This window comes from Venustampulla echinocandica, assembly GCF_003357145.1.
Source record: "Venustampulla echinocandica strain BP 5553 chromosome Unknown scaffold_10, whole genome shotgun sequence".
NCBI lineage: Eukaryota > Fungi > Ascomycota > Leotiomycetes > Helotiales > Pleuroascaceae > Venustampulla > Venustampulla echinocandica.
Window position 1 is genome coordinate 249,466 of NW_022474215.1, and position 21,302 is coordinate 270,767.

General features: G+C 48.2%; 5 protein-coding genes across 5 annotated transcripts; 4 read left to right on the top strand and 1 right to left on the bottom strand.

Annotated features, from left to right (window-relative positions):
• Window positions 1–1,293: 1,293 nt before the first annotated feature.
• Window positions 1,294–3,863, top strand: BP5553_09236 (Vid27 family protein; the record flags this gene model as incomplete). Its single annotated transcript, XM_032017859.1, has 2 exons — window positions 1,294–1,312; window positions 1,444–3,863. The coding sequence occupies 2 exons, from the start codon at window positions 1,294–1,296 to the stop codon at window positions 3,861–3,863; spliced, it is 2,439 nt and encodes an 812-aa protein (XP_031865766.1).
• A 1,168-nt stretch (window positions 3,864–5,031) lies between these two features.
• Window positions 5,032–8,305, top strand: BP5553_09237 (uncharacterized protein; the record flags this gene model as incomplete). The annotated part of the gene is made up of 2 exons (XM_032017860.1): window positions 5,032–5,501; window positions 5,551–8,305. The coding sequence occupies 2 exons, from the start codon at window positions 5,032–5,034 to the stop codon at window positions 8,303–8,305; spliced, it is 3,225 nt and encodes a 1,074-aa protein (XP_031865767.1).
• Window positions 8,306–11,033: 2,728 nt separating this feature from the next.
• BP5553_09238 (uncharacterized protein) lies at window positions 11,034–12,080 on the top strand (the record flags this gene model as incomplete). Its single annotated transcript, XM_032017861.1, has 2 exons — window positions 11,034–11,380; window positions 11,432–12,080. The coding sequence occupies 2 exons, from the start codon at window positions 11,034–11,036 to the stop codon at window positions 12,078–12,080; spliced, it is 996 nt and encodes a 331-aa protein (XP_031865768.1).
• Window positions 12,081–14,260: 2,180 nt separating this feature from the next.
• On the top strand, window positions 14,261–15,951 carry BP5553_09239 (Amino acid permease; the record flags this gene model as incomplete). The annotated part of the gene is made up of 2 exons (XM_032017862.1): window positions 14,261–14,784; window positions 14,868–15,951. 2 exons carry the CDS (start codon window positions 14,261–14,263, stop codon window positions 15,949–15,951), a joined length of 1,608 nt encoding a protein of 535 aa, XP_031865769.1.
• Window positions 15,952–17,504: 1,553 nt separating this feature from the next.
• Window positions 17,505–19,969, bottom strand: BP5553_09240 (putative RAS GTPase-activating protein sar1; the record flags this gene model as incomplete). The annotated part of the gene is made up of 5 exons (XM_032017863.1): window positions 17,505–17,665; window positions 17,715–19,308; window positions 19,364–19,612; window positions 19,660–19,793; window positions 19,849–19,969. The coding sequence occupies 5 exons, from the start codon at window positions 19,967–19,969 to the stop codon at window positions 17,505–17,507; spliced, it is 2,259 nt and encodes a 752-aa protein (XP_031865770.1).
• Window positions 19,970–21,302: the final 1,333 nt, after the last annotated feature.

Below are 21,302 nucleotides of genomic sequence, written 5' to 3' on the forward strand. Positions count from 1 at the left end.
AGTTGGCAGATAACCCCCGTCACTCTCTCTAATACCGATTGACCCATATAACACACTTCTACCTCATTCGCACTAAATCAATATCTTCCGCCTTCGCTATTACCCCCCACATGAATGTCTCAACATTTATAAATTGCATTTCTTCATCTTTCATCTAGACACCCAACATCTCATACCCTCTATTTGACTGTAATACGATCTAAGATGTGTCATTATCAGTGCTAATCTGTACTTCTACCTCTTTAACCTTAATCCGTATCCAGGTGTAATCTCTAAAACATTCCTATATCGGCAGCATAAGTAATAGGGCCCAGATGTTGATCCCTGACTAGACAGCCATAAAGATGTATTACATCTATTAGCTTTCATCAGATCTTTAAGTTCCCAGCATGTCAACTACTCAAGTATAGGTTTCCAAAAGCCCGCAACGTATGGTCCCCATCAGACTTCTTACGCGTGTCGGGTGACTCCAGAAAGAGCTGGTAGGTAGTACAAACTTCACGCATCCATACCCATATCCAATTATTTGTCCTCTCAATTTTATCTCTCTGACCGCCAAGGACTGGATGAATACAGGTTCGAAATAGCACATAACATGTATCCCACGAGATTGGCAATCCAACATCGTACTACATTCCCAGACGGGCTCTGTTGCTGAGTAGTGCACGCTTCTTGGAGAGAGGAGACCTTCATGTAAACTCAGATCGTCAAGGAGAGAGCGATTTGTGGTACTCATTCGTACATGAGGTGTTGGCCGTATTGGCAAAGATGTACACTTCGCCGGTGCTACTTGGAGTGGTGAAGAAACATCGGCCGTTGGTGTCAGATGAGTGGGCTGCTGCGATTTGTGAGGTAGGAATTTGATGGCAGAGACCACTAAAGTTTGATACCGAGGTGAAAGCTTCACTCAGGTCCTTCATTGAAAACTTTAAATGCGAATGACGGTCATGTTCGAACAAATAGCTCCCAAAGACTGTTTTGATATTTACCACTGGTGCCAAGCAAGTCAAGTTGGCCACCTGATCGGCAGAACCCCGGCATATCAGTGGCGCACGTGAGTGGTACGCCATCTGCACCGCCACTCTGGATATGACGCCACAGTGCAGTCACCACAACACCCCGCCAACGTTGAGGCAAGATTTGACTTTCTTGCTGGTGACAACCTTGATGATAGTAACATACATTTCTCACCCGCACCTATTCACTGCGCAGCAATATTGTGCGAAGTAAAGGTATCCTCTGGTGTACTGGAGACGTCTAAACTCTCATTTTCTACATCCCACGTTCCCTAAAATGTTCGTCCTCAGAAATGGTAAGTGCTCGAACTTTGTTTACCTGTACTGGTCCTCTTTATTGCCACGTTCGTCGCATCAGGGCTCGCAAAGCAAGCGCGCCCGTTTATGAGCGAAATCACTTTCGAGACATTGCTAACGTTGACTATAGTTGGGAAGCTGATCTTCGGCGATACCTCGAAAGAGTCCATGATCGATATCCCACAAGGTCAACTATACCTCGTTCGGCCACTTTCACCCAAAGGTTACTCCGAACTCATCTTCAAGGACGCTGCAGCGAGGATACGACGGACAAATCAAGAATTCCAGTATCAACTCGTGATCCAAAGGGCGTACGAGGAGGGTGAGGCCGAATTACTAGACGACGAGGATGGGGAGGACGTCGAATCTGCAGCCTTAGCGGCCGAACGCGACGAGAAGACTTTTCTGCTTGATGAGGGCTTACATTTTCGGTCCGAAATCAGACAGGGGGGAGAAATGGTGTTGGCTTGGAGAGATTTGAGTGGTGATGCCAGCGACGTCTATGAATTTGTCTGCGACAACTCGATTGACGAGGCTCAAGTGCAAGCGTTTGAGCTAACTGCAGTACATTGTCAATACGAACGGAAACACAGAAAGAGTTACCAAACCGCAACGAAACAAGAGCTTGCCCAATTTGTATTCGCGGACGAGCCACCTATTCCCAGTGCGAGCCCCGTACAGAGTCCCACACTCCGCCCCGAGGCTGTGTCACCTATCAACACGGACACGAGGCCTCTCACGACTAGGAGCACTGCCAACTCAGCATTAAAACGAGAGAAATCACCTACTAGAAGTACTCCGGTTCGAGAAGAAACCCCGACAGCAGCGCCTCCCGTTGCGACACATCCGGAGGCTCGTTCAATTCTTGCAGAAGAGATTGGAGAGCTACATCTGTTCGACTTCCAGTCTGGTGCGTTCATCCTGCAAGATGCGGCCGTTAAAACAACCGTCTCTGATGTGGGTAAGTGGCAATACTGGCTGCAAATTGGAAACGAAGACAAAGATTGGCTTGGCCAAGAGATTATTGCCGATATCAACCCTGTCTTTAGCTTTGAATACTTGTCTTGCATCTTCAACGCATACACACCCAATGGTGACGCATACTCTTGGCTCCTACGTTTTAAGGATGAGGCTACTCTCCTGCGTTTCCAGGAGGGCCTTATGCAGGCGCTATGGGAACAGCTGAACGAGATCAAGTGGAATAAAGCTAAGGAGGAGCAACGCGATTACGTTATAGAGGCGTTTCAAGACCTTACCATGGAAGATGCAGAGGATGCGGAGGAAGAAGAGGAGGAGTTTGAATCTGAAGAGATAGATGATGACAGCCAGAGGAGCGAGGAGTATGATAGCGATGAAGAAGAAGATGCGATCACTAGAGATGACGACGGGAACGTCAATTCACAACTCGCAGTCGGCCGAAAAGGAGACCGCTCATTTGTCGTTCGAGGATCGAAGATCGGAGTATTCAAGCACACACCCAACAACAATCTTGAATTCTCGACGAATATTTCTAAAGTCGAAACGCCAGGTGGAAAGCTCTTTAGTCCCAAGAAGGTGATGCTACACATGGAGGATACCAGTATGGTTCTGCAGAACGAGCAGGAACCTCATACGCTTTACCGCATGGATCTAAATTATGGCAAGATCGTCGACGAGTGGAAAGTACATGACGACATTCCTGTTAACAATTTCGTTCCGGAACACAAATTCGAGAAGGATGGAGGCAAGTCATTCCTTGGTTTATCTCAGAACGCTCTCTATCGGATTGATCCGCGTAATCCGCAGATGATTGCCGACGATGCGATAAAGCAATATGCCTCAAATTACGGCTTCTCTGCCGGCGCAACAACTGCGGATGGCCATGTAGCGGTTGCCAGTAGCAAGGGCGAGATCCGCATGTTCAAAAAGGAACACAGGAATAAAGCTGCGAAGACTCTCCTCCCTGCCATTGGTGACCCCATCATCGGTATCGATGTCAGTGCCAATGGCCACTGGATTCTTGCGACATGCAGAACATACCTCCTTCTCATTGATGCCCGGCACAAAGGCAAGTATGAAGGTGAACTAGGCTTTGAGAGATCATTCGGCAAGGATTCAAAGCCTCAGCCGCGCCGTCTGGGCCTTACACCCTCTCACGTCGCCCAATTCCAACACGAGACTGGAGCGCCCTTGTCATTTACCACAGCGCACTTTAACACTGGAGAAGGGTCAACAGAAACCTCAATCATCACCGCTACTGGCCCCTTCATCGTCACTTGGAATCTGAAGAAGGTGTTGCGAGGCAGTAAGGATCCTTATAGCATCAAGCGCTATGCAGAAGAGGTCAAAGCCGATAACTTTAAATACGGTAGCGATAAGAACGTCATTGTTGCCCTGCCGAACGAGGTTAATATGGTTGCTAAGCAATCGTTTAAGAAACCTACGCGAGAGAGCATTGCTACACCGGCGAGATTTGATAGAGGGAGAAGAAGCGATGCTAATAGGATTGGGACAAGGGATAGTGCGAGGTACAAGCTTGGGAAGGATGATGTTGTTAATTCTCCTTACTAAACTGGCCGCTATCATTAATTCGGAGCCTTTTGTTCGTCTAACGAATTTATGATTACACCGGAGTTGGGTCGTGTTTGTGGAGGATAATAGCGTGGTTAGCCGCAGACGCGGAGGATTTCTAGTTAACTGGAGGTGACTTTTGAGAGTGTAGCTAGAGCTAGATAAGCTTCCTCGGCAGCTATTATCTGCGCTACTGATTGTATGAATGTATTTAGCACTCGATACTAATGGCCATAATCCCCATGCTAACTCTTTAATGACGTGAAGTGTACAAATTTGAAATTTATTCCTAGCCAGCGTTGATAATTCGGATTCCTGCCCCCACTAGTGTGGGGTGGGTAGGTAATTGCGCGATATATAAGAAAGTGGGAGTATCATATTAAAGCACATTGATAATATATTCTGATTACCTGCGGGAGTGTAGGTACTTTGTAAGGTGTTACAGCATGTGACCAGCCTCGGCTACCCCCAGGCTTAGGATTTCCAATTCTTCCACACACTTTCATCGCGATACAGTATACACCGCACACAAATCCCATGCCTACCATCTTCCTAGCTCCTTGAACCCCTCCACAAATCCAGTTATGCTTTTTAGTTCTTACGGATTTATATGCTGTCTGTTAAATTGGCAAGTTGCCGTTAAAAACCATCTCCCACTATGTTCTTTGATTTCCTCGTGTCGATAGACTCTTCCTCAAATCGTCGTATTCGTAATTTCCATCTTACTTGTGTATCCCCTATTTTTCTATATCGGACCTCTCCTTCTGAGCTTGCATTTGTACAGCATATTGTTCCATACTCCCCATTCAGAGAAGCCGCAATTGGCGCATGAGAAGGGGGTAAAGGTTTCACAATATTGCACCAGCACGCCACTCGGCGCCTTTCAGGTCGTATCGTTACACTTCTACCATTCAGATTCCATGTTCAGTCAACGCGACGCAATTAGCCGCCCGATGCGACGTGGCTGACTTGATCGGCGCCAGGAAGCCTCCCGGCTTGTGCGACATGGGGGCTGATTCGATACGCCCAGGAGCAGGCGCATAATGTCAGCGGCAGTGCAAGTTTGCTCAGCCAGCTCAACACAGCGCCCTACTACTGCATATGACAAAATGAGAGTCATCTCCTCCCTACTCCTATTGTAAATTTTCTGTGCAGATATGAAATTACAATGCCTCTTGATCCCTTGACCGCGCTAGGTGTTGCGAGCAACATTATCCAATGCGTGGACTTCACTGTAGGGCTGATTTCCAAAACCCATGAGATATACAAGTCGGCGGACGGAGCGTTGGTCGGGAATCAAGATCTCGAAGTCATTGCCAGAAATTTAGTTGGGTTGACAGAGAACCTACAAAACGATCTCAACTACCATTTACTTCCCCTGGGCGGCCCAAACTCCCCAAGTAACACCGAAACGCGAGAAAATGTTGAGCTCGGTGCGATCAACACAAAATGTAGTGAGGTGGCTACTGAACTTCTTGGTGCATTGAATAAGCTCAAGGTTGCAGCTAAACATTCAAAATGGAAGAGTTTTAGGAAAGCTCTGAGAAGTGTTTGGGATGAGGACAAGATCCAAGTTGTTTTGGTCAAGCTTTCGGGGTGCAGGGCAGCGCTTGATACTGAACTCCTGATCTCATTGAGGTATGAATATCTAATACAGATGCAACGCAGTTGCTTACTCTGGATATAGAACTAGTATGAACAGCGCCTCTTTTGATCAGTTTCAGGGGTTCAAAGCCTTGGACAGAAGTACACACAATATAAACCAAAATCTCACTGCGCTCCGAGCAGACACCTACAGAAACCAACAGGAGATCCTGAAGGCTATACAACAGCATCACTGGGATGGAGAAAACCCCAACCATGTGGCACAGTTCTCCACCAAGGTCACTCAAATGGTAGACAAGGAGAGTATTGCTCTTCTTCGACAAAAGTTTCTTGACAGACTTAGTTTTCGAAGGATGTCTGATCGACAGGAAGAGATTCATCCTGCTCACGAAGAGACCTTTAACTGGATATACCAGCCCGCGGCAGGCCAGCCTTGGGGAAACTTCAGGGAATGGCTCCACCATGGGGAAGGGTTATATTGGATCACAGGGAAGGCTGGTTCTGGCAAGTCCACCCTGATGAAATATCTGTACAATAATCCGACTTCTACAGAGCTACTTCAAATATGGGCAGGGGATCTCCCTTTGATAACCGCCAGTTACTATTTCTGGGACGCTGGAACTTCGATGCAAAAATCCCAAATTGGCTTGCTTCAGTCCCTTCTCTACGAATGTCTAACGCAGTGTGAGGACCTTATACCTCATATATTCCCGTCTCGTTGGCGATGTTATGAAAATATTGGCGACGATTCATCCCCGTGGAGTCGAACAGAGTTGATACAAGCATTCGACCTGCTATTGAAGCAAGACGGCCTATCTGCGAAATTTTGCTTCTTTGTGGACGGCCTTGACGAATATGATGGGAGCAATAGAGAGATTGTTGAACTATTCCGAGGTGTCGCTGCTTCTTCAATGGTCAAAATCTGCCTCTCCAGTAGGCCACTTCTTGAGTTTGAAGACGCCTTTGGTAAATATCCTAAATTAATGCTTCAGGATCTGACCCAAAACGACATCAAGCTCTATACCGAGAGTGAGTTTGGAAGAAGTGAGAGATTTCTGAAACTAGGGCAACGCGAGCCAGAGCGTACTCTCCTTTTAGTTAAAGAGATTGTCAACAAATCAGCCGGTGTGTTTTTATGGGTGATTCTAGTTACTAGGTCATTACTTGAAGGGCTTCAGAACTGTGATAAGATATTCGATCTCCAAAGACGGTTGGAGGCGCTACCGGCAGATCTTGAGGATCTCTATTTTCACATGATGGAACATGTTGACGAATTATACAAACAACAAGCTTCTCATTTTTTTCGAATAGTACTCCACAAACGGGGCCAGGATCCCGAGATAAAACCGCTTGACCTAGCATTTGCCGCAGAGGAAGAACCCAATTTTGCCATCACAACACAAGTACGGCCATTGGAGGAGTCGGAAATTTCTTTCTGGCTCGAAGAAACAACCCGTCGCATTAATAGTAGATGCAAAGGCCTTCTAGAAGCCAGAACCGGTTGGGGAGATTGTCCCGAGGACCGAGTACGTATTCACTTTCTCCACAAGACAGTCAAAGACTTCATGGAAACATCTAAAATCCGGGAGACTATCGTTTCACAATCTGCAGCTGGCTTCAATCCAGATGTTGCTATGATGAAGTCGGTTCTCGTCCAGCTCAAAGTCTTCCCGGGACAAAAAACCAGCTTTAGGCTCTCCCATCTTGAGAAGGAATTTATGCAATATGCGGCCAAAGCTGAGATCACCTCAGGCCAAGCTCACCCCTCGTTGATGCAGAATTTCTACGAGACAGCAAATCAAATAGAGAGCATGTGTGCGATACCCAAAGGGAAATCTCGATATAAACGCCCTAATTCCTGGGTTCGTGAGGTTATGAGGAGCTACTTCGATCTTGATGAGGAACCATATTTTCTTTCATTAGTCGGCCTTTATAGTATGGACCTTTTTGTAGCTGGGAGGTTAGAACAAGATAAGCAACTACTCGCGAGTAAAGCAGGATCCCAGCTTCTTTACTCCGCTACTATCGGCGCGGGATTCCCTCCTGATGACTCTCAACCCGCCAGCTCTAAACTTGTGCGGCTCTTACTCGACCATGGGGCGGACCCCAATGCCACCGTTCAAGAGTACACAATGTGGGAGCAGTACCTACGCTATTTATATGAGGGTTACGGACCGGAAAAAGACTGCGAACCTGGCCAGATGTTGAATATTGTCGTAATAGAGGTCATGCGCCTACTGGTCGCGGCCGGTGCCAACCCCGAAGCATGCTGTTGGGTGAATCATCTAGAAAGAAAAGTCCCGGCGGTCACAGTTCTCACCGAATCATTTGGGAAAAGATACCCAAAGCAGATAATTGACCTTAAACAATTGATCCGACAGAAACTAGAAGAAAAGGTTGGATGCCTACGCGCCATGGAGATAGAAGATGAGTGGTACCAGATGTTGCTGGAGTGGCGTCGGGTGAAGGATGAGGACCAATTTGACGATTGGTCTGAGGAGGATCACAGGCATGCAGTGGTTGCAGCAAAGCGGATAGCCATCGCTAATTCTAAGAGGTGGAAAATATTAACCATATTCAAGAAACCCGCGGTTTTGAAAAATTTGGAAGGACTCTGGCATTTTAAGGAACCTCGACAGAAGCCGCGACGCCGATCGAGGCTCATCAGGCGGAACCGAATACATAGTGAAGGTAGCGGCTCTGGCGAAAGGAATAATCCTTGGGGAAGAATCAACAGAAGTCTATTGAGTCAAGTGCTCATTATGATAGTCATACTAGTCCCCACTTCAATCTTGTTGCGCTTTGTTGGAAAGTCCGAACAGCAGTTGGGTATTTGAACACAATGTAATTTTACGATTTTTCTTTCCGACTTAAGTTTAGAGTTTACATGGAGTCTGTCAATGGCAACATATAGATTGAAAGAGAGAGAGATATAATCGGATATAACAGGGTCAAGTCAAAGATGGATATTCACAAGTTACATGGACGGCATACAAGCCAGCATATAATAGTCGGTAAGTTGTAATTGAGAATGAACTAGTAAGTGGTATCGGTGGTACTATTTAGAGGGGATTGGGTTGGAGGAATTAGAAACTAGCTACTTCCTTGATCCTCTACTGGCTTTTAGATATGGTAGCTGACGTTCAAGTTCTAGAGGGCTACGTGTATGCCATCTACTTCATAGTCATGTGACCGTCCCCTTTGTTGCCACACCCATTTACTAGAGCTAGAAACCTATAACCCGTTTCAATAGTCATATCCACTGGCAGGGGTATCGAGAAGTATAATCCCCCAATCATGAATGTTAGCTACTTGGAAGTGCATGTGATTTGTAAGAAAATACGCGTGGAAAGCATGCCTTGCCACACTCTGATTCCACTAGGCCTTCTCTTCAACTAATGATTCAATATATTTGTGTATTATAGCATTGTCTTCCCGTTCTCCTGCCGCTTCTATGCAATATCCTTACCTACCTAGGCAGGTAGGTGTGAAGTGGTTTACCAATACCACGTGACTGTCTGTAGTCGCCGTTCCCGACACGACGGATCTCGCACGTACCTTGTTCCCCTGACGGGCCGAACGACAACAAATGTCGAAACTGCACAGCCAACTGCGGGTGGGTCTTCCCCACAACATCAAATAGCATGAATAATAATGAGTCAAAGACCTTTCGAAAGTTACGGGCTATCGTGAACGAGCGTATACGAGTGGTAGAAGGGTTCCCGAGCCAACGCCCCCAAAGCTGTGCCGAACACTACTTGGGCTCTATCTCCAGCTTTTCCTCGCTTGTTCTCCCCGCCTCCTTTTTCGGATATCAGGTGAAGGGGGCTCATCTCATCCTGCTCAACATTCAAGTTCCCTCACTAGGAAGTCGACGGTGGAAGCACGAGAGCAGGTTGTAGGTCGGCGGCCCCTCGGCTGACCTATCTCGAAATCCAGCGCGCGTCCTCGATCTACTTCGCTGAATAAAACTACGACGAAACTTTAGCACTTATAGTTAGTCTATTAGTATTAATATGTTAATATTTAAAGTTATTTAAGTTATTAGTATTAAAGCTTAAATAAATACTAATAGTTATCAAGGTAGGCTCGGCTCGGAAGTAATCTGGAGATCTCACAGTTGTAATTTAGGGATCGAATAGCTGAAGCAATTGAAGCAATTGGTAGTATTCGAGGTGGATGAAACGGAAGGAGAGCGAAGCTCTCCCGTCCTGACTGGATTGAATTAAGTGTGTGGGCTCGGCAGAGTTCTGCCGGCGCCAATGGCAGAGGATACACGACAGTTACATAACTGATTCTTGACAATAGTTTATACCAGTTATAATATAATCTTTTTTTTAATTTAATTAAAAGCAAAGTATTATTGATAATACTCTATTTATGAATATTTAAGCTATCGGTGACCCTCGCGTACCGGCGTTAGTTCGGTCGACTATGTTACAGGACTCGGATGAAAGTTCGTGGGTCAGCCGACCTGTAGTCTCGCAAGAGAGCAAGAGGGCAAGAGCGGAGCCGGAAGCCGAAGGCAAGATTAGAGTTTGATAAGCACGAGGATTACCTTTCTCCGCAGTTGGAGTCTTGGAGACGACGGAGATTACAGTACAGTACGTGCGTAGCTAGTCGATCGGGATGACCAGATCAAGATCGATATTCTGTAGGGGCGCGGCGAGGTACATAGTACTTACCGGTTACTGGTCGTGTAGAACTTCTTGGTTGGTATCGTGGACTCGTTGGATTTGAAGGATCGGCTTGACAAGTGTTCCAGGGCTGACGGATTCAGTTTATCAATTGTTGCGAATCGTTGTCTGATGGAATCATCAGTGGGTATCGTATCAAAGAGCCTCGATCCCGATCATTATCGCTATCGCTATCGCGATCAATTAGCGTTGGGCGACGCGTCGCAAACCTCAGTCCGTCCACTGGCAGTTTCAGGGTTTGGAATCAAGGGGGGCGGGATGTGCATCATTCATTTGAAGGATCTGTTCCTGCTGAAGGGAGGCTTGTTTGGGACCAAGCCTCAAAAGCTTAGTAACTGCCTCATATGAAGGTAGGAATCTGCACCGCGGAATGACGCTAAGCCTCCACATGGTGAGCACTTCGTATTCTTTTTTGGATCAATAGACCGACCTTGTTAATCAAGCATGAACCCATATCCTTGCCTCCACGACGGTATTTTCGGTACGTGGGCACCCTTTTGGCTCTCAGAACCCTAAATCTCCAAGAAGATTCTCACCACGGGCCTGTTACGGAGCTCTGGCCCCCATCGCGAAACCGCGCAACCGCGCAGGCCCTCCGCAACGGGTCATGATTTGCCAGCATGAGAAGGATTCAACCCATGCAATTTGGCTGAATCCTAAACTTGGTGGCCGAGGTGTGGTTGATCTCCTAATCGAATCATGGCCTACATGAACTACCGTGATGGTGCTCTCGTCTGCTTAATCTGAAGCAAGGTCGCCGTCCCATCTTCAGTAGGATTCACAGGCACACTTGTCAAAAAGTTCGACTACGAAATCTGGAGTGCTTGCACTCCCCTCCGACATCAACGTACAATTGTCGAACCTCATAATGTCGAATACTCACTTGGCAGAATTGAACAATGGCATTGTTACGAGTTGGATGCCATTGGTTACACCGGCGCCTTCACCATACCCGTCAAGTTGCCTTTCGGCGCTGAGGCTAGAAACGATATCTGGTAGCGTTACGAATATCGTGGCATTTGATCCGTGGTATGGACAGGCCATCGATACGGCCTACCGCAACTGTTTGGCGCCAGAACAAACAGTATGGTGGGCCCAGCAGAATGCTCCATCAACTGTCTTGAACCTTGGGCCTTTTTCATGTCCTACACCCTACACTACTGCAGCAGTCAGTAATATAAAGGCAGGGACAACTCTGATTGCGTGCTGTCCGAGGTAAGTAGCTTTACCCTTCGAAATGCTGATTATACTAAACGAATTTTCAAGTAACTACGCCTTCCAAGGGGAGATTTTGCCACCTCTTTCTGGTCGGCAGTGCCTCTCTCGATTGACGAGTGGCCAAGTTATCACTGCTAAGACCGGATCCATTGGTCCTAATCAATGGAACATAACGACCGCTACAATCACAGCAACTGATGTCGGAGTATATGGTAACCAATTGAATGGGTTTGTCTTCGCAGACGCCTCAGCGACGGCTACCACAACCGGGACCAAACCGACTGGCGCTTCAGGAAGTCCGACTGCCACGGGCCCAAATCTAGCAGCCTCGACTTCTGGAATACAAACCGCAGAGCAATCAAGGAACGATGCAGCATCGGCTTTAAGTACCGGAGTGAAGGTTGGGCTTGGCGTTGGAATATCGGCTGCAGTCATCGCTATTTGCTGTATGATAGTAGTTTGCTTTATGTTTCGCAGACGACGAGCGGCTCGTCGAGATGGCAGTTCCGATGAGCTGGGATCTACTAAAAACATCCCGCCCCGCCCCGAACGCTCCTTACCCCCACCTCCACTCCCGCCAAAGCCAGCGGCCCTACCACAGGAACTTTCAAGCGTAATCGACTATTACGAGGTAGAAGCCAATGAGAAACGGCCTCCGAAGGCGCCTGAGAAACCGCCAATTGAGATGTGGGCGTAATGGGGATCAATGATCTTGATTGTTTACGTGGAAACGGCCTTTTGCTCTTTTTGATAAAGGACCCTGGTTGGAGACTTAGGGCATCACTCGGCGGTGTTGATTTACAAACGGCAGTTACGATATGGGATTCACAGTTCTAGGGGCGTTGTTGAAATCTATCAGGATTGCAACACCGGAAGTAGAGGCAAGTGTAACCGACGACGGGGCGATGGGCCCCAACTGGCTTGGAGAGGTCTGGCTGGGTGGTGACACACAATATCACAACAGCCGCGAACCGCAGAGATAATTCCAAGCTTCGCAGGGAAATCAGATGTATCATCATAGATGAAATCTTGGGATTATTTGGAGTTGCATCGCAAATCCGGCGCAGAATTGCCAGCGGCAAAAGGCGCATTATATGGTTGTACGACCTGGCGGGTGTCAGTGATTTCGAAAGACCTACATATTACATTAAACTATTGTATTGCTATGTTATTAATAAAAAAAAGATTTAATCGATATTTAGACAAGTGGTGATTCGTAACTGTGTGTCTGTCAAAGAAACTCTCGGCGCTCGTTTTCCTTGCTGCTTACTTCGTACCTGCATGCTTGTCCTACAAGAAAAAGCAGGCTGGGAAGTTTTTAGCCAGGTGTAACACACGTGTAGCCTATATATACATATATATATCCCGCAAACGGGTCATCACCCTAATTCCACGCGGGTTCTATCTAGTATGTACCTGCGTCTACTTTAGTTCTTTCGGCCTATTCGTTTACTGGAACTTAAGGTTATCTAGGTTATCGGGCGCAATCCATGCCCCGCCCTGCAAGCCATTGATGACCCCTCATTTTTGCTTTCACCATAATTATTTTCCCAACAGCTTAGGACGTGTTTAGATAAAGGTCCTCCCTATTTCTGCTCGGCATTTAAAGTAAATCGACGGCGGTAAAGGCGGGTAGGGGTTGGATCGATCTCCTGCGACCGATCTGACAGATTGCCGTGCCCACAACGAGTCATGGGCGACGGGGTTTTGCGAAGAGCTTGACTTAGCGATTATCGATTGCGACGGCTAACAGGTTTCTATGGCAGACATACTCCGTAGAACAGCAAATTAATGTCAGAGCAATATAGCCTAAAGTCCTTTGTGTACACCTCCTCCGCACGATTAGAAAACAAAAGACTTTCATTCTTCCAGTATGAATTCCTCTTGGCGTGGGGGCAAAGCTTGTCTTGTTTCTTTTTATTGACATGCTAACTAGCTGAGTGGTTTAGGCGTTGCGCACGAGGCAGCTTTTGCTTCAAACCAGGCACTATGAGTGCTAGTCTACTGCTAGGCGTTACAACATGGTCTTATGTATGAAGTTCGCAGGTAAGGCTATCTCCGTCTCCCAGCCAACATAGAACCAGACAGTCCATACATCACCACATCTACATCACCACGCCCTTTACAGAGTCTTCACTCTCGAAATACTTGCACTTTTTTCTCACCGCAACCCGATACTCCACCGTCCCTACGGCAACTCGTGTGCTTTGTACGCATACTCTCTAGTTTATTATTAGCTTTACCTCATGCCAGTCCGACAGACTCAGCCGCGGTGTTTACTCCGTAGTCTAATAACCTAGTGGCCTCGCTTTCAAGCCCCGGGGATATACTGCACAGGGATGATCTCGCTCTTGCGGCGAACGCGCTTTTCTTGAATGCTGCGAACGGCATTATTGGCTGCATCTGACGGCGACTTGAACCAAAATGAGATGCTTGTACTTTGCAGCGCAACTAGAAGCAGACAGTGGGTATTTTGCCTCTCTTTCATCGCCAGGGCCCATAAGGCTTGCACGCCCGCTGCCTTCTCCTGACGACTCGCTACGCAGAAAAGGGGGGCGCCGTCGCAAAATCGTCGCTTGGGCTGCAGATGGCGACATCATTGCTCGCTTTCGTATCATTTTCTTCATCCCACAGTTTTGGCAGCTTGGGCCAACCACCCCGCGAGGAGCGCCTTGGTCTAGATTCCAGAATGCCATATAATCTCACACCGGCAGTGTCGTCCCCCATGGCCATCTTTCCTATTTCTGGGTCGAGGAACTTGTCACCGTCCTCGCCTCCCTGCTGCTGCTGCTGCTCCTCCTGCCTTTTGCATTCTCCCATAATAGCCAGCCAGTCCAGAGCCCCTAAGCCAGTCCACTCAGTCCACTCAGTCCAGTCATGTCCGATCCCGACATCCAGAAATCCCATCCGCAGCATCATGTCTCGGATTCCGCCCCAGAGTTCGACCCGGAGAGCGGCGTCAAGCGTGGCCTGAAGACCCGGCATCTCAGCATGATGGCCCTCGCAGGAATCATCGGCCCCGGCCTGCTCGTCGGGTCCGGCGGTGCCCTGGCAAGCGGAGGGCCAGCCGCTCTCCTGATCGGCTTTGGTGTTATTGGCATAATTGCCTTCAGTATAATGCAGTCACTAGGAGAACTCACAACTCTCTATCCCAGCGGAGGCGCCTTTACCCACCTTGCGGATCGGTTTGTCGACAAGGCGTTTGGTGTCGCCGTTGGCTGGAATTACTTCATTATCTGGGCCGCCGTCTTGGCCAACGAATATAATGCCGTGTCGTCCATCTTCGTCTTCTGGAGTGATAAAGTCCCGCTTTGGGGCTACTTCCTCATTTTCTGGTTTGCTTTTCTTGCATTCCAGCTCCTAGGTGTTCAGGCGTTTGGCGAGGCGGAGTTCTGGCTTGCGTAAAGATACCCCTTACCCCCTACCTTATCTCTTTCGTTGCGAGAGATAGATAGATATAGATAAAAATTCTAACTTGGTCTAGCCTCCTCAAACTCGCTGGTCTCGTGGCCTATTTCTTGTTCGCCATCGTCTACGCAGCCGGAGGGCTCAAGGGCCAGGAGAAACCTCTGGGTTTTCAATACTGGCATAATCCAGGCGCTTTTGCAAGTGGATTTGGCGGTGTAGCTAAAGTTTTTGTCTTCTGTTCTACGTTCTACGCCGGATGCGAATCCGTGGCCGTTGCTGCTACAGAGACGCGGAACCCCCGCCGTGCGGTGCCACTTGCAATCCGTCAGGTCTTTTGGCGCATCATCTTCATCTACATGGGCTCAGCATTCTTCTTTGGATTAACCTGCCCATCTAATGCTGAGGGTTTAGTCAAGGGAGGCAGCAGAGCCCTGAAATCCCCGATGACGATCGCTATCCAAAATGCAGGCTGGGAAGGCGGTGTCCATCTCATTAATGCGTTCATCTTCGCTACTTGTCTGTCCGCCGTTAACAGCTCCATTTACATCGGCTCCCGAACCATCCTCTTCATGGCCCAAGACGGCAAAGCACCGAAATTCCTGGGCTTCACGGATAGCAGAGGCGTTCCTATCTATGCGATTATCTTCACGAATCTGTTCGGTGCCCTATCTATGATGAACGTCAACACCGGTGCCGGTGCCGCGTATGGCTATATCGTCAACCTCAGCGGCGTGTCCACCTTCCTGGTCTGGGGCGCAATATCATTCATCCACATCCGCTTCCGGAGCGCCTGGAAAGCCCAAGGGCGGCACGTGGACTCCCTCCCTTTCAAATCCTTCTGGTATCCCTGGAACGCATACTTCGGACTGGGAGCAAATATCTTCCTCGCTTTCGTCCAAGGCTGGACGACCCTCGCCCCTTTCGACGCCGGGAATTTCGTGGATGCATATATCCTCCTCCCGCTATTCCCCATCATATATATCGTCTACAAATTGATCAACAAGACGCGATTCTGGAAGCTCGAGGAGATTGACCTGGATTCCGGGAGACGCGTGGATCTCGATGCCTCGTCCGAAGAGGAGTATCTCTCAGGCTCGGAAGTGGGACTGACGAGCTCGAAGAAACTGAGTATCTGGCGACGACTGGCGAGGAATTTTTAAATGAAATCAAGAGTTAAATCTCTATTTTTTGACCGTTTCTGGAGTTTTTAAGAGGAGGGTTGGGCTGCGAGAGCGCCGAGCGATGAAGATGTGTTGGAAATACCCAGTTAGTTATAGAAACATGAAACCTTTTTATATTTACCGATATTCTGGGCCTCTCTAGCCTCCTGGCGAGAGTTATATAACGGCTAGAAAAGTCCGAGAAGTCGTACGTCTATTCGGTATCTCATTCAAAGCTCATATTCAGGTTCAGATTCAGCAAGTACCCTCACCGGTGCGGTAGCCTTTTTCAGGTGTATTGAACCCCTTATCCCTCATCTTTTCGATTGAAATACATTTCAATATCTTTCATGCCCCTATTATTGCTATCCTAGTGGGATATGTTAGGACAATAGATGAAATCCCTGATTGTGAATGAAGCGTTCAATAAAACAGCTACTTGTCAATAATACCAAGGCATTGAAACTGGCCAGTATGGAAGAGGTAGATAACACGGAGAAAGTTCTTTATAGCTGGAATACTCAGTCATGCGTGGTGTTGGGCAATATTATTATTAAGAAAGTGATGAGAGCACTGATATGATAAGGAATAACCATGAGCATTTACTACACAATAACTGAGGATTTTGGTCGTCGCGTTGTTAAGACATATATAATTAGGATAGGTACGCACCAGCTAAAAACTCATTTCTCCACACGCTTGCTCGCTTGCTCGCTTGCTTGCTCCCTTTCTCGATATAACAAAAAGCCATGTAAGTCAAAAAGAAGGCTCAGCCGGTCCTCTGGGCATCATCACACCCCACCCCCTCAGCGACATTCAAAATATCAAAACACAAAATCAAAATATCACAAAATCCCCATAATATCTTGTCTTGTCGGCGCCATACTTATGATTTGGTTGGTTGGTTGGTATTACATTTAAAAAGGTTTGTTTGTCCCCCCTGTTTCGTATCCTATTCCTATTTCCTATTTCCTATTCCTATCCGGAACCATACTCCACACACACACAAGATATGCCGTATTAGCCAAATTTCGAATTCCCGATTTCGCATTCAGTACGTTGTTTTTCATGCATTTCCCGTTCAAGGCACTGGAATTTGAACCCTTTCTCTTCAGCCCCTCCCTCTCTTAATCAAATATAAAAAGAAAAACACGCTTAGGCCCCAAACAACTAGGCGGACCTACTTTCGTCGGAGGAGAAGCGTAAGCTTCCGGACCAGCCAGACAGACGAAAGTGGCCGCCACTTCAAGTTCACCCCCCCCAACCACCACCCAGCCGCCTATTAAAAAACCCGATATTTTGAAAAAGGCAATCACAAAAGCAAGGAGAGCGGATATATTCCAAACGCAACGCAAATAAGCAAAGCATGTTGAAGGTGTATGTCCATTCAACAGCCAAGGTATCAGTCAAATTTTGTCAAGAACTCCCACCCAACGTCCGCTGCTCGATTCCCAAGAGCCAAGTTAAAAACCACGCCATCCTGCAGTGCTCGCTCGGCTACCATAACTCGCGTTTCAGTGGAATCAAAATTCCACTCGAGGTCCGGAAAGGGTTTACCAACCCTTCTTCCTTGCGAAACGTTTATTTAGGAGAGCGAGCACCTTCGGCACGTTGAATTGGACATACTCAAGATCGAGATCTTCCTGGTTATCCTTTTGCATCTCGAGGAGATCGTCTAGCTTGAGATCAAGTTCTAAAAGTCCACGATTGCGACCTATTGAGAATTAGTGGAACCCACTTCTGGGGTAGACAGATCTTCATACCTTTATAATGGAGCGAAATAACGAATGTACCAGGCAATGGACTAGTGAAGTTGAAATAAATATTCGCTCTTCGGTTGTCAGGGACATTGCTCTTCTGAATGACACCTTCCTTCTCCAATTGTTGATGCGTGAACTTGTACGGTCCCAGAACTTGATGCTTCTGCTGTTTCCGTTTGGTGCCTTCGCTCTGGCTTCGAACATTGTGAAGATAGCTCTTGTAAGTCTCAAGTTGCCCAACGAGGTACGAATTGTGATCACGAATCGTATTGAAAACCTCCTGAAGCTTTTGCGACTCGAGAAGCACGCCGTCTTTCAAAGAGCCGAGATGTTGCAACTCCTGCTCAACTTCATCCCGGAGGAGACTAAATCCATCAGATTTATCAATGACCTGGAGCTCCTGTAATTGACTGAGTAACTCCATAGCGCGGATGCCCTTCCGCACCATCACCGCATCGTTGCGGGATGTTGCAGCAGCGTCTGCGACGCGCTCAAGCCGCAGGGGTCTTCGGGCAACGGCACTATTGCTAGGCAAGGACCGCATAATTTGTACGAATGTGGATTTGGCCTCCATGAAATAGACCTCCTCCTGTGTGATATCCAAGGCGGCAGTCAGGTCGTCAATTGCCGTCTCCCACTTGCTAAAGAGGGGTAGGTTGATGGATCTATTCTCTTTTCGGGGTAGCTGCGCTGGGGCCGGCCCTAGATCACCCAAGATGACGGCGAGATGAGAATTCTCGTCTCTGTTGAGCTCAGCGCTGTGCTTCTCGAGCAAGGAATGCGTCGCATAGACCTCGTTCAGTGTGATTGAAAGCTCTAAATCCTTCTTCGACAACGCAACATAGTTGTCCATTTCTAAACTCTCGTAGAAGTCCTGAACCTCACATAAGTCGAGCATAAATTTATTGACACGCTCCTTGTTGTGCTGAATGAAAGGTTGCAATTTGGCCATATAAGGTTCCTTGGCATAAGCTGGCTTGTTCGCCAGGTTCTGCAACATCTTTGCGATTAGAGTTAGGGTCCGTCTCGGCCGCTCAGCGGGAGTTCCGTCGATAAGCATATAGGACTTTGGTGTGACAATTGCTGGGTTGATGAAGCGGAGGAAGAAAAACCCTCCAATGAGGGTGCAGATAACTTGATCGTTGGCATCGGGGTATTTACGCTTTGTGAGACTTCGAATTTGTTTGCATATCCATCTGATACCGTAGGGAGTTTCTTCCAGGCCTTCAATAATTGTGGTCAAGAAGCCGTTCGCTATCTCCATCAGCATCGTTAATCGAGGCTCGATAATGGCCTGGACCTGTGCATTCTCTGCGGCCTGCTCTGCCACCACTCCCCTCGGTAACGATGCCGGGAGGCTTCCGGTGTCTTCTTCGATTTGCTGGATCATCCGCTCGTACACCTTCAATGGATTGATCTCGAGATCAAGATCCTTCAACTCGATCAGCCCGTTGATCCGATCAGCCAGCACCGTTTTTAGGTAACTCTGCCCGGGACCTCTTCGTGTATATGTTGTCATCATTCGAGATACGGGGGTATTCGCACGGAGAAGGGAGGAGTATTCGGGGGTATTGTCGAATTGGTACGTGAGGACAGACTATGAAGAAAACGTCAGAACTAGGTAGCCATCCGGAAGTAAAAGAATATGTTACCTGGAACATAGTTAGCAGCAAATGCTCTTCACGGCTCTCATATTGATTTCCATAAATCGTGAACATGACGGTTTGGAGCAAAGAATCAATCTCAGCCATTGTGACGAGACGGCAGAGATGGGCGATGTGTCGAGGCTCGGACTGCAGAAGGAAGAGGAGATTCCCGTATTTCTGCGTCTTTTCGTCGTTCGGGAAGAAACCCTCTTGTAGGTCTGACGCATCTTCTAGATGGCTCGCAACCTCATTTTGCTATCAAATGTTAGACCAGCGGCTCCCCAAGCATGCACAATCCTTACTTCTTCTAATGCCATCCGATTCTGAATTAATAGGGCGATCCGCGAGTCGAGATATCTAACGTCCTTCTCCAACACAAAATTCTTCTTCGACTGAGACGAAATCTTCGACTTTAGGTCCCGCAGTATTTTCTGGGCTTTGAGGTATTAGTTAGTAACTGGTCAATAACGCATAAGGATACAAAACCCTACCTTTAGCAAGATCATCTTCAATTTCCAAATCCTTCTCGTTCGCAGACATAGACAGGTACAGCGTGGTCATGGAGTACCGCTTAGACTGTCGGACGGACCTGGCTCCATCGTGGGAAGACATGGTGTTCTGGCGCGAGACGGGTTGAAAGGAAGAGGAAGAAGCGGTCGACGCCCGGGACGGGGTCTGAAGCATAACGCTCATTACCGTTGCCGCTACGTGCAATTGCAAGTTTTAGCAATTGTACTGCTGCTTCTGGGGACGGCGGGTCGCCGGTCGTGGTCAAGTTTCACCGCTACACTCCCTATTATGGGTCGTGGGAACAGTTTCGGGCGGTCGTTGCTTAAGTGTTGGTGTATGTGTGCTCCAAATGGAGTCTGCGAAAAAATAGCGTCTAGGTCGATAATACTGATATTCGAGCAATGGGCGGGGTTGGGTGTTATCGTGCGATAGGTGAACGACGGGACGTTTGCAGCCAGGGTCGATATTGGAGGGAAGCGCGATTGCGGGTTGCAGATTGCGTCTCGATGGCGGCCAGCGAGCCACTCGATTCGAATCTGGACGAGGAGGAGGGAGGAGTGGTGGCTCTCGGAGTGAAGCCGGTGGATGCGATGCTAAGGATATCGAGGAGCAAGGCAGGTAGGCGATAGGGCTCAAGTTGTAGATGTACGAAGTAGTCTAGGCTCTCAGCCAGTCGCAACGATTCCCAATGTCAATAAGAACGACCCCGTGACGCAAGGCGTGCAGGTGAGACAGGGCGAGCCAAATAGGTGATTTGAGATGCGACGCGATGCGATGCGATGCAGCGAGGCGCGGTGCGGTGCGAGGAGGCTGTGCAGTTTGGTCTTGCGAGAAGGATAGTCGGAGATGGCGTTTGGAGTATGGAGTATTGAGTATTGAGATTGTATTAGAGTATGGAGACGTAAACAACGGACCCAGGACCCAGGACCCAGGGGGAGCGGAGGGGAAGTGGGAGATGGAGGAGGGAGGCGGAGTGGGAACGTTTCGAGATTGTGATGGAGATGGGACGGCGATGCGACGGAGAGGTCGCGGCTGTTGTTGACGGGGTTGTTGTAGGGGGGCTTGGTTAGCGGTGGAGGGTGCTGGGAAACAGGTTAAAGTACACTGAATGGGGGGGTTGATGGTGCTGGAGTCGGTACGTCCGTAGGGGATGTTTTAGGGGTCTTAGGGGGGGGGTTAGCGCTAATAAATAGCGGTGGTTAGTGGTTGTAGTGGGTGATTCTCCTGGTGGCCGGGGGATTGGGGATGGGAATCATACCTCCCTCCGTACGAAGTAGGAGATGAAAATGATAAATGAACCGCCAACACCGTCACTTGGCAGGGCGCCGGTTTGAAACAGGGCCAGGGAACACCACCAGGGCAAGAGTTGCCGCCTCTGGTTCCTATTAATACAAACATCAAACCAGATGACGACTTGGATTTATCATGCTCCACC